Raw genomic sequence first — 12,789 nt, forward strand, 5'->3', positions numbered from 1 at the left:
GACACCGTTGAACAACTATAAATATGACATGAAGTTTAATTAAAATAAAGAATACTTAATTTCCGGCGAAATATTTTTCTAAATTATTAAACAATTTATCAAAATTTATTAGCAAAGCCTGACTTTTATTGGCTTAAACTAATTACAAAAGCAAGTTAATTATCTATATTCACTATTTAAAAAAAAATTTTTTTTAAACGTATAAATTATAATGAGGACTGCCATCCTTAAATTATAATAATAAAATTGATTTTTAATTTATCTAAATTTTTCATAATAACAGAAAACAAATTATTTATTTTCAGATTTTTTTAACATTTAAATACCTTACAATCAATTTCTCCAAATTTTCTTCAAAATTCGCTCTATTAAATCTAGCGGTTCGATCATTTTTCCTATATGGTTGGTGCACCTGTAGCATGTAAAAGATTAGATAATCACTGTATTTTTATGTTGGTCATTTTTGACATCTTTAACATTTTGCATTCTGTCAATGTCTATTTAAAGCAGTAATTTGTATTTATTAGTTAAAATAATTTTCATTCATTATGGCTGCTTTAATACGTTTTCATAGATGTGCATTACGTAGTTTTCTTTCCTCTCACAATACTGCTAGATTCATATCTACTTCAAAGAAAAATCGTGATACTGTCACTACAAATTATGAAACTACAGCCACAGATAAACCAAACGAAGTTATTAAAAAGAACTGGGTCAGTTATGGATTTGATTGGAAAGATGAGAAAGAGGATCTCAATGTTATGCACAACACATTCTTTTTTGCTATAACTTTATGTACCATTGTCGGCGGTTTTGTATGGACATACCTACCGGACCCTCAGATGAGAGATTGGGCACAGCGTGAAGCATTCTTAGAATTACGAAGAAGAGAAGAATTAGGATTACCTTTAATTGACAAAAATCTAATAGATCCTAGCCTCATACAGCTACCAACTGATGAAGAACTTGGAGACACAGAGATAATTATATAATGCTGTAAGTTACATGCTTTAGGTAAATTCTACTCAGCTGAGTCGATGAATAGCAGTTTCTTATGAAAGTCATTATGTAATGTCTTATTGTAAATATATATTTAAGAAATATGATATCTTTTTATTTAAAAAATATTTTGAATTAATTAAATTAAACATTTTCAATATTATGGAAGTAAAACAGATTGCAAAATCTGAGATATTTATTTCTCATTATAATTTAATATCATATACAAAACAATTATATGCCAGCATATACAAACATGAACTACAATTCACTCAAAGCTTATGTTCAAAATTTAACAGATATAAGCTAATTGTTTTTATAACAATCAGTTCACTCCTCTTATACAGATCTTACGTGATTTTTATCTAAAAAAAAAAAAAACATTCATAGCTTTATTTAATGTTGATTCCTTTTTTCTGCTTCTATAACTTGTAAACATTCCAAGGTGGCTATTGGCAATGTAGCACTTACGGTTATAGGAGGCATTCCAGGTAAATTAATGGGAGTAGTTAAAGGCATACCACTTTGGTAATTAAAAGGATAATTAATTTGATTTGCACTTGGGGGAACATTATTTATCATTGTAGCTGAATTATAAACAGGAACAGTAGAATATGGTGCATTTGGCATTGAAAATCCAGATGATGGCTGAATTCCCATAGAAGGTCCATTTATAGACACAGTAGGTCTTAACACGCTATTGACACCGGAGCTTTCATGATGTGAAGGTAGTTGCTGGCTGGTAGCTCCAATTTCTGGAAGATCTGAGAAAATCATGATGTTACTTCATAGCATTAACTATGCATAAATATGAAATTAAACATTTCTTCAGTGACTACAACTGTGTATGTATATATATATATATATATATATATATATATATATATAGTAGTAGGAGTACTGCACTGAAGCAGGTATGTGAGCTGAGTTAAACTCCAACTCGATTTAGGGAAGAGGTTGTGTGAGAGTTTTAACATATTTTGATCTACAATTTTAATTGAAAATGAACATCGCGCTGCCCGAGCGGGGATCGAACGCGCGACCCCATACCCATCGGTCCGCGCGTTTACGATATATATATATATATATATATATATATATATATATATATATATATATATATATATATATATATATATATATTAGTGATGTGCCAAGTCGAATCAAGTGATTTGAATCATTCGAATCAAGCCTTTAATGACTTGATTCGAATCAGATTTTACTTGATTCGAATCAACTCGTTCAAGCCGCGAAATATTTACTGTGATAAAATATGTATGAACACAAATTTTTCATAAATATGAATATAAAAAAATGTTTTAATTTAATTCAATATTATAATAATATAAAAAATAAATATCATAAATATAAAATATAAATCATGAATTAAATCATGCGAGCCACCCGACTTTAATATGCTTAAATGTATCAGCCGACTCTAATCGACTTTATATGACTTTAACCGCATTCATCGACTAACTATATCATCCGACTTCATTTACGACAAATTATGAAACGAGTTTCGGGAATCTTTCAATATAATTCTCTTTTGAAACAATTACTAAACACCAGAAAACCAGTAAATAATATGTTAACTTTTGATTATGTAAGTAATGGCAAATTCACATTAATGAAATTAACTTTCAGCTCTCTGTTTAAATGCCATCCTTTACTGATTATACAGTAAACAATCGACCCATGATTCCAAATATTATTTTATATGCTTTAGTGATGCACAATTGTTTGGTAATCGATTATTGTAAAAAGCAAACAAGCGGAAGGGAGATATTTGACAACCTAATATACATAGAGCCGGTCCTAGGGGTCCTCAGCACGCGCATGCAATTTTTTTTCTAGCAACCGCCCCCTCCAATAATTTTAACTGTTTTAACAGTTATCTTAAAAATTATATAAATATTTGTCATTTTTTAAAATTAATATTCAATCATTCTGGATATAGTACACAAAAAAATAGATATAATCAAAAGGTGATTCAAATATTTTTGAATTATTAACTATCTCTAATATATGTGTAAAATTAGTATTTGGGTTTTTGAAACATTTTACTTACTTATTATGCGATTTATTCTATTAAGCATATCATGCCAAGAAAGAAAAATCAATCAACCTTTCATTTTTAAATGAACATTCGTATTTCATGTTGGATTTTTTAAATTTTAATTAAATTAAATTTTTCGTTATTTACGATATCCAAAATTGCATTGTTTATTTCTCCCTTATTGATATCGTAACAACAGAGCTGTATTCATCTTTGCTATCTCACCAGATTCAGAGTATCCAGTATTGTCCAAAGATTCGTAAAAGGTACAAAAAAATTACATATTTCTTGGACTACATTGAAAAAAAAAGAAACTAATTATATTACAAAAAAGCTCAGCGATTTTTGTTCCAAAGTGAATTTTGCTTCTATTTTCCATATTTGCTCCACTTCTGTAACCCTAACCAAGCATGTCTTCAACATTCAAAGTTCATCGAATGTGAAACATTTGCAACAAAAACAAAAGTTACAATTCAATTTCTCGGAATAAATATAATACTGACCCCCCTTTTTCCATTTTTCTCTATTATAATTTGTATCTATTTTTTTTAACAAGTTCCGTTTCAACTAAATTCGCAATTTTTCGTCAATAATGCTCAATAATTTAATCTTTTGCAGGCCCGCGCTTACGAGATTGAACATTAGATAATTTCTTTTTCGATTCCATGTTAAGCAATAAGCAGAACAATAATTTACTAATTTGCAGAGTTATTAAATAAATTTTAATTAAATTAAATTTTTCGTTATTTACGATATCCAAAATTGCATTGTTTATTTCTCCTTATTGATATCGTAACAACAGAGCTGTATTCATCTTTGCTATCTCACCAGATTCAGAGTATCCAGTATTGTCCAAAGATTCGTAAAAGGTACAAAAAAATTACATATTTCTTGGATTACATTGAAAAAAAAAAAACTAATTATATTACAAAAAAGCTCAGCGATTTTTGTTCCAAAGTGAATTTTGCTTCTATTTTCCAAATTTGCTCCATTTCTGTAACCCTAACCAAGCATGTCTTCAACATTCAAAGTTCATATATATAGTTGAGTTCTGGATTTGCAAATGTTGTGTTGCGCTTTAACACATAGAAGACCTATATATATATACAATACAATACATGAAAGTTGAATGTATCGCCTTAAAAGAACTTACTCATATATATATAGTAAAAGTAAATAAAGTTAACTTACTCATATATAAAGTAAAAAAAAAAAATAATAAAGTAAAGATTTTTTCAAAACATCTTTATTTATCCATACGTTTCGACGTAAAATTCTACGTCATCTTCAGTGGTTCTGCAATTTAAAAAACAGAAAGTAACGTTACAATTTGAATATACATAAGCAATAGTAACAAGAAAAGTTTTAACTAAAGAGAATTGCAAAAAACATTACTTACTTGAATTATTTATATTATCACTAACACATATTAATATAACTTGCAAAAATTAATAATTATAGACAAGCACTAACTGTCAGTAATTTCTTTTTTTTAATAAAAAGAATAAAAGATAAAAAGTGATTAATAAATAAAATATTATACGTAATACACTTGCATCCGAGGCCAGTGCCAAACAGAATAATATGTTTGTAAGTATCCTAGATGTGAAGTCAAAATTTTAGAAAAAACAAACACATGTGCTGGTTTTTTGACCGAACGTCTTGGCGCGCTAAGCAAGTGTGCGTGATAGTGTTGTGCAACCGTGGTGTTAGGTATTCGATATGAATTGGGAAACATTATTTAGAACAAATTGGTAATTTTCGCAAATGAAGCTAGTGTCTGTGCGTTTATTTAAACAATTATTTCTGTTCAAGAAAATATAGGCCGATTCTGAAAAGCGCCTTTGTGAGACTTTCGATTCGTGATGAAGAACCTTTGCGTCATAAAAATTGAAAGTATGGTTATTTAGTTTTAAATGTTCTGTGATCAACTGTACTGAAGATGACGTAGAATTTTACGTCGAAACGTATGGATAAATAAAGACGTTTTGAAAAAATCTTTACTTTATTATTTTTTTTTTTACTTGATGTTACGCCCTCCAAGAAATCTATCATACATTTCAACATCAAATTTAAACATTTTCAACATATATATATATATATATATATATATATATATATATATATATATATATATATATATATATATATATATGCCCGATTCTAAATAACTCATCAAAATATATATATATATATATATATATATATATATAGTAGGTAACTCTGGAAACATTGTTTAGCCATGAAAAATCTTTTTAGAAGAATTTTAGTATAAAATATGTCATTGTGAATGTGAAAGTATGTGGTATGTATATAAGTGAAAGGCTGCTAACACAAATTACATTATTCACTGCAAAACGTGCCACATAGAAATTTCATGGGGTATATTGCTAATCATTGCAAGTGCTACCTTAATCTGAAACTGATTTCATTTAAATTGAATTGACACATTTGAAGATCCAATGTTTTGATATATTACCGCACTATTCATTCACTTAAACTTTTTTTTGAATCGGATCATTTTTCATATTTCATATTTTAATTATGCAGTAGCAGACTTAGCGTATTGAGTGAGATTTCATAACTTAGAAACCTGTACAGTGTTGGCATATCTTTGTATGATTACTTCTCAAACACTGTTGTATGTTCAGATTTTAATTATTTAAGCATCTCGAATAAGACCCTCTCGCTCGATACAATATTCTGTTTTCACTTTGAATGAGACTGTCTCGCTTAATAATTGTTTCGACTTTTTCTATCGCGAGTACTACATGCGCCTTTATTCATATATTATCTTAAAATTTCTGTCTACAGCAATAATTATTAGCCATTTTGCATCTATATATATATATATATATATATATATATATATATATATATATATATATATATGAATGTGAGCACAAATAGTCTATAGAAATATCGAATTGTTGAATAGATTATTATTTCATAGAGCTTATAAATTTGTACTTGTAAGTTTTTTTTTTTTAAATTAGAATTTTTATATTTTAAAAAAATATTTTTTTTCAATTTTTATGTTGTTTTGACTTTATATTATGATTTCTACGATATTAATGTTAATTAAATACACAAAAAAACCTGCTTATTTTTTGACCTCACTTCCAAAAAAAAAAACCCTAGCATTAAGTGGTTAATATTCAATCTTTACATTTGCTAAAATTGATCTTCAAATCATTCATGATATATTTGTATAATAATTTGATGCATCTAGTTTTATTGATAGTAAGCTTAAAAAAGTATTAAAATAGGAAAGTTGTGTGTTATAACAAAACCTACAAATCGGTCAAACCGCTTCTGAGAAGTATTGCCACTAACATCAAGACATGAGAATTTTATATACATAATATGTATATACATATATCTTATATATAAAATTTCCATGTAAGAATGCTCATTCCCATACTCTTCCAAAATGGTTTTAGGGGTTTTTGTCAAATTTTATAGGTTTGAGAAGCGGCTACTATCTATTATTCATGCATCTAAATGATAAGGGTCGTTCACTAATGATTTTTTTATTATTTTGACATAATTTTAGTTAATATTTTTGAGCTTGAAAAAAAATCTTGAATGTAACTTTGAAAAAAAAATCTTAAATGTAACTTTGAAAAAAAAATCTTGAATGTAACTTTGAAAAACAATTTATTTTTATTAAGGGGATTGTCCAGCCCTAATCCTTTTTTTTTATTTTGAAGTTAATTTTCCTTATTTAATTTTTATTAATATGGAATTGAAAAATATATACAACCCTTTACATCAAAAAACTGTTTATTTTCATCAAGGTTCCCTAACATTTTTTATTTTTAGACCAATTTTCTTTTCAATATTAAAATTCGAAATTGAAAAATACATGAAACTCATTTTACTTTAAAAAATTATTTATTTATTTTTGTCAACTCTCAATTTTTTAAATCTCAGTCAAACAGCTTGGCATGCCACATAACAATATAAAATGAATGATCAGAATTAATGAAAAGGTTGGTATTTGAAAAGACTATTAATATGACCCAGGACCATTTATATGTGGCATATTTTGCAGTGGGTAAACTATTCATACATTTTTGTTAGCTGCCCATTTTCACTTATATACCATATTTGCAATCAGTTATTTTTATACTAAACATTTTATACCAAAAATATTTTTTGTTGGATCAGCTAGTGTATATATATATATATATATATATATATATATATATATATATATATATATATATATATATATATAATATATACATAACCTACTGCAATAAAAATGTAATTGTAATTGTAAATGTAATGCAATTATAATTTAGTCTTCAGCTTAACTGAAGTTACTGTTTTTCTAAAAAGCATATGAAAGGTCATTTTGGTTTGAAAACATTAAAACTCACATATTACATAGCATAAATTTACCTAACGATGGTTTATCAAAAAATTGCTGACTAATAAAATTTGCAGATTGTATAGTTGTACTTCCACCAACAGTTGTTGGATGAGGTTGCTCTGAAGAATTACTAATTCTGGGCTTGTTAATGTCACTACAATTACTATCTAATTTAAGACCGGGAATATTGTAAGGTGTTGGACTTATAGGTGTCCCATCAGCATTAGTAGTTATAGGCCGACCACCTGAAAGAAATTGTAGAATTCATGATTCTTACCACTTAATATTAAATTGTAAATCATTTTTTACCTTGTGTAAGAGGTACACCGCTTGCAAAAGATAATGGACTAACTGAATTATCATTTACAGACAAATTGCTCAAGCCTGATGACAAAGTAGAAACATTAGCATGTTTACTGACGTGCATGGGAGTCATTTCTGGTGTAGATTTTGTAGCAGGATGTGGTGGCAAAACTCTGATGGGTATTCTGTGAAGATATCCATACCCTATTCCGCAACCTAAACTACCTTCACCGCCCCAATTTGATCTAGGTGTTATGGAAACCTATAATAAAATATTAAATCAATTTTCCTTAATTTTTGCTAATAATAGAGAGTTACAAATAATATAATTAAAATCATTAAGTAATTATAAATAATTCATATTTTTGAACATACAATAAGTAAGCCTATTCTGGGATTAGCTTTATCCTATTTCTCACATATCGAACAAGTTAAGTTACATACACATTAGCAGAGCTGCATTACAACTAAGTTCATCGAAGTATAGGTCTAAAAATGTTTTATAATTTATGCAGAATATGGATCCATTAAAAAAAACTTCATGAAAACTATTTAGACTCAATTAAGGTATGGACATTTTCATATAGACAAGATAATGTGAAAATGGTTCAAATGATCTTAATTACCTCACGGCATGCATCATCATTTGTATTATAAACATATAGCTTTAGAGGTTTATTTTCATGACTTTCAATTAGATTGAACAAATCTTCACTCTCATGTAGTATTGAATCTGCTCCAATAATATAGTCAGTAAACGGTTTCAAGCCAGCAAGTTCTGCTGGAGATGATGGATGAATCTCCTAAACAGTAACAATGGTCATTTAATATTTGTTGCATATTTGAAAATAAAATAAACTTACCATAACATGCCAAACGTTTTCATTAGCTCCTTCAAAAGAACAAAATTTGATACTGACGCCCAAAAGACCTTGACCACCCCAGCTTGTACTTGGAACTATTTGGATCTCCCGAATAATTTGGGTTTTGCTACTGTACACTGTCATAGTAATTACTTTGTCAACACTGTTCTTAAGTAATTCCTTAAGTGTATCATTATCTTGGTCAAGTCTAGTTTTATTAATTGCTACTATAAAGTCAAAAAATGCCTCCAAACCAGCTTTTTGTCCAGGGGAACCTTCTTGAACCTAAATAAAAAGAGAACACATTCAATATTAAAAACAAATAATACATAGGTAATAGTGTTTTGTTGGTGCATAACACACTGGTAGTTAATATATATACGTATATATATATATATATATATATATATATATATATATATCGAGAATTTTTTGTTCGACGTTGAAACATATTGAAATGAATAAAACAGCCAATGTGTCGAATGTAGAAAATTTATTTTAATTTTTCACACGTGTTGAGACTAGATGTGTCTCATCATTCAGGTAAAAGAAATTTACATTATAAAGAAAAAGTTTTTAAAATATATATATACACCTAAGTCTGTTTTTACACGGTAGATTGGTTCCAGAAGAAGCCGTGTAAAAAAAAAAAGTGTAAAAAAAGACATTGATCTTATACAAAAATGGGTGATTTGTTCCTAATCTCTAAAACCTATTAAAATTAGTGAAAAACAAGAATTTTTAAGAACAAGAATTCATGTTTATTTTAATAATAATTCCCCTAAATTAGTGCTATTCACATTTGCTTTGACCAGTAAAAATTGTTTGTACGCGCTAAAGGGGAATTCACTTAAATCTTTAAGCTAGTGTTCGCAAACTATCGATACTATCGATGGTTTCAGACTTTTTTCTTTCATAAATACTTTTTTGTGATATGAACATACTTCGCAAAAATTAAATTTGACAGAAAAAATGTAAGTACATAACATTTCAAATCGTGCTAAATGGAATAAAAGCGTGTAAAAAAGTTAAATATATTCAATTTTCAAACCGTGTTATATCAAAACCGTGTACAAAAAGACCATGTAAAAACAGACTTAGGTGTATATATATATATATATATATATATATATATATATATATATATATATATATATATGTACAGTAGAGCCTTAATTCACCGGGCTAATTGTTGTCAATAGACATTCAGATAATCAAAAGTCCAAATAATGGAAAGTATAAAAAATAATGCAGTGTATTTAATAAAAATAATAAACACATACACAAATATCAACAAAAATCAATATTTATTAAGAAATGAACACTTGCTTATGTATGTTCATACATATTTTCTTAGATTACATTACATACATATACTAAACTGCAGCATTAATTATGCAAAAATTTGACTTGTAGGTATGTACATACATATAAATTGGTCGCGGTTGGTAGTACGGGAAATCAAGAATCTGTTGGATAAACGAGGGCTGGATAAACGAGGTTCTATATATATCTCCTTATAAATAAAAATGGAGCTCGAAAAAATAATCCGCTAAAACTCGAAAACGGCTGAACCGATTTGGCCAGTCTTAGTCTTGAAAAATTCGTGCCAATCCAGCGGTTGTCCATAAGGTGAGAAATTATTTCAAAGTCGCGTAGAAACTTTACATTTTTAATTTCAAAATTTTTGTAGAAGCGTAATTTAAATAAAACAATGAATGGTGGCTAATACGTCAAATGTCAAACGTTTTTGACAGATGATGTTCAATTACATTTAATAGGATGTTTTATGTGAATATTATCTAATTATGATTGAATTGTAGTAAGTAGTTTTGTTCGTAGTTATATTTATACACAAAAACGTTATTAAACGGATTGCAAGTGTTACATAAAAGTATTTTCTTCCGTTGATAGTTTTTTAGCATATTAGTTAAAAATGTAATTATTATGTAAAATACCTTCAAATTGTTTTGTATTTTGTAAAATACCTTTAAAATTATAATAAGACATTAAATCTGTTAAAGCTACTCTGCCTATAGGGTAAAAAGGACTAGATAACAAATTTTTGAAAGATAGCAAAAAAGCACATTTCTACAATGATGCAGTAGCTGACAGTTTTACTGAACGTAATTTACTTTATTTCATCGAATGTTACTTGGAACTTTTCAAAAAGCAGGTTAAAGAAGAAATACTTAATTCATTTTCTATCTCACCTCGCAGAATTTTGAAAATTTTGTATAAGCTCAGTAGTATTATTTACAATTATACACAAAATCCAGAATCCAAAAAGAATCTGAAAAACTTGAAACGTAATCAATAAGTCGAAAGACTAAAAAAGACTTGGATAAAACTTCCAGTTTGATTGTATTGCCAAAATATAGACAAACTAATGAGGTTTATAATACCTCATTGTATATAGCAATAGTTTTACACTATTTTCATGGTGTTCCTCTTGTCATATTTGGGGTAGAAATATTGAATTATTTCAGTATTTTAGAATATATGTTTTATTATAATAATATAAGCATATAATTTAATATATTATATTAAATCTTACACGTAGAACATGATATCCTTCCATACCGCCACCAGGAATTTCGACACTTTGCGAGCTCCCCATTTTCTTGTCAAACACTTATTATATGTTCAGATGTAAGAGTTGTGGCATAATAATCAATTGTGCATAGAATTATTAATGTTATATCAAACGTTATTTTATTTGATTTTCGAGAAAAAAGATGACGTGTATGACATTTCTACTTTAAATCTTCAATTATCATTTATTGAAGCCCATAGTGCAAAAATGTTTAAGTTGGCCATAGTGACGGTTTGACATGACTCAAAACTGTCATTAAACTGTATAGCGGTCGCATGACGCGCATGACACATGACACTTGAGCAACATACGTTCTAAGTGGCGCAACACACAGGCAACGCAACATGAAGTACGCAACTAACGGTTGCAAGTCTGCAATCCCACTGTAATATCAAATCTTGCAACCCCTTGCAAGAAGGGATGAAATTGAGCTACCCAAAAATCTCTCTCTTCCTTCCGCCTTCGCCGAGTGCACATAACCAAGAAGAATTATTATTTTGATATAAATTAAATATTTTGTATTTCAAATTAGAATAAATTAGTGTATTTTCAAGTGTTATTACTTTTTGATTATAAACAATTATATATTTTTATTTAGACGCACAACGTCTAAAGTGGTGACCCCTGTAAATAAGAACACGTGCTAAAAAATAATAAACTAAAAAATGTCTACAGAAAAACTAGACAAATCTCAAATTAACTTGGACGCAACAGAACTCGGGCGGAAGGAGCGCTGCGGCGAAGAAACTCCAGAAAACGATGTGGGACATCTTCTCAACGTGAGTAAGCAGAGTCTTTCGCCGTTCATGGAGGATGCACCGGATCTATGGTTCCTCATCATTGAGTCGGAGTTCCAAGCATGGAGAACAAAATCCGACGACATCAAGTACACATCGGTACTAAAAGCATTAGACAGGACAACACTGAACACAATTGCCGATGTTCTTCGTGACCCACCGGCAAAAGACAGGTATGAGAATATTAAAAAAGTAATTATAAACCGCTTATCTGAATCCAGGTCAAAACAACTCGACAAATTGCTAAAAAGCTTATCATTAGACAACAAAAAACCCTCCCAACTACTAAGGGAGATGACAGTATTGGCCAATAAAGAGATCAGCAATGACATTATACATAAGTTGTGGTTGGAACGATTACCACACAACATCAGAACACACCTTGTTATAACAGAAAAGTCAGACCTGGACACAATTGCTGAACTTGCCGACAAACTAATGGATGTATGTGGTTCCAACTACGTCATGGCAACTAGCAAGGACACCACAGACAGTAAGTTAGAAAAACTAAATAATATCCTCATATCTGCTCTAAAGGAAATTCGGGAACTAAAAGCTGTGCAACTAGCACAGCAACAGGAAATAGAACAGCTGAAATCACAACCCAGTCACTACAACCAGTCCACACAATTCCAGAGAAGACCTAGATCTAGAACACCATCCAAAAGTCATGTGTGCTATTACCATATAAGATTTGGTGAAAAAAGTAAGAAATGCACAGCACCATGCCTGTTCACCAACAAAGTACATCCGGAAAACTGAAGCCACCATCAAGCACAGGAGCGTGTGAA

General features: G+C 29.1%; 2 protein-coding genes across 2 annotated transcripts; one reads left to right on the forward strand and one right to left on the reverse strand.

Moving 5' to 3' along the window:
- The first annotated feature begins 467 nt into the window (after positions 1 to 467).
- LOC113377870 (NADH dehydrogenase [ubiquinone] 1 beta subcomplex subunit 11, mitochondrial) lies at positions 468 to 992 on the forward strand. Its single transcript, XM_026618311.1, has one exon. The coding sequence runs from the start codon at positions 549 to 551 to the stop codon at positions 990 to 992; it is 444 nt and encodes a 147-aa protein (XP_026474096.1). The 5' UTR covers positions 468 to 548.
- Positions 993 to 1,320: 328 nt separating this feature from the next.
- On the reverse strand, positions 1,321 to 11,385 carry LOC113376779 (Golgi reassembly-stacking protein 2). The gene is made up of 6 exons (XM_026616833.1): positions 11,163 to 11,385; positions 8,606 to 8,890; positions 8,369 to 8,545; positions 7,749 to 8,004; positions 7,469 to 7,684; positions 1,321 to 1,763 (listed from the first exon to the last, which is right to left on the reverse strand). The coding sequence occupies exons 1-6, from the start codon at positions 11,223 to 11,225 to the stop codon at positions 1,396 to 1,398; spliced, it is 1,365 nt and encodes a 454-aa protein (XP_026472618.1). The 5' UTR covers positions 11,226 to 11,385; the 3' UTR covers positions 1,321 to 1,395.
- Positions 11,386 to 12,789: the final 1,404 nt, after the last annotated feature.

Source organism: Ctenocephalides felis, unplaced genomic scaffold, assembly GCF_003426905.1.
Source record: "Ctenocephalides felis isolate EL2017-DRISC unplaced genomic scaffold, ASM342690v1 CF-g0.4_SCAFFOLD_01886, whole genome shotgun sequence".
In the NCBI taxonomy this organism is placed as follows: Eukaryota; Metazoa; Arthropoda; class Insecta; order Siphonaptera; family Pulicidae; genus Ctenocephalides; species Ctenocephalides felis.

Bases quoted from the DNA above. Each gene is read 5' to 3' on its own strand.
- LOC113377870 (XM_026618311.1), top strand. From the start codon at position 549: ATGGCTGCTTTAATACGTTTTCATAGATGTGCATTACGTAGTTTTCTT.
- LOC113376779 (XM_026616833.1), bottom strand. From the start codon at position 11,225: ATGGGGAGCTCGCAAAGTGTCGAAATTCCTGGTGGCGGTATGGAAGGA. The intron at 7,685-7,748 runs GTAAAAAATGAT...AATTTCTTTCAG, and splicing joins CGGTGTACCTCTTACACAAG to GTGGTCGGCCTATAACTACT. The intron at 1,764-7,468 runs GTAAATTTATGC...TGATTTTCTCAG, and splicing joins TTTTGATAAACCATCGTTAG to ATCTTCCAGAAATTGGAGCT.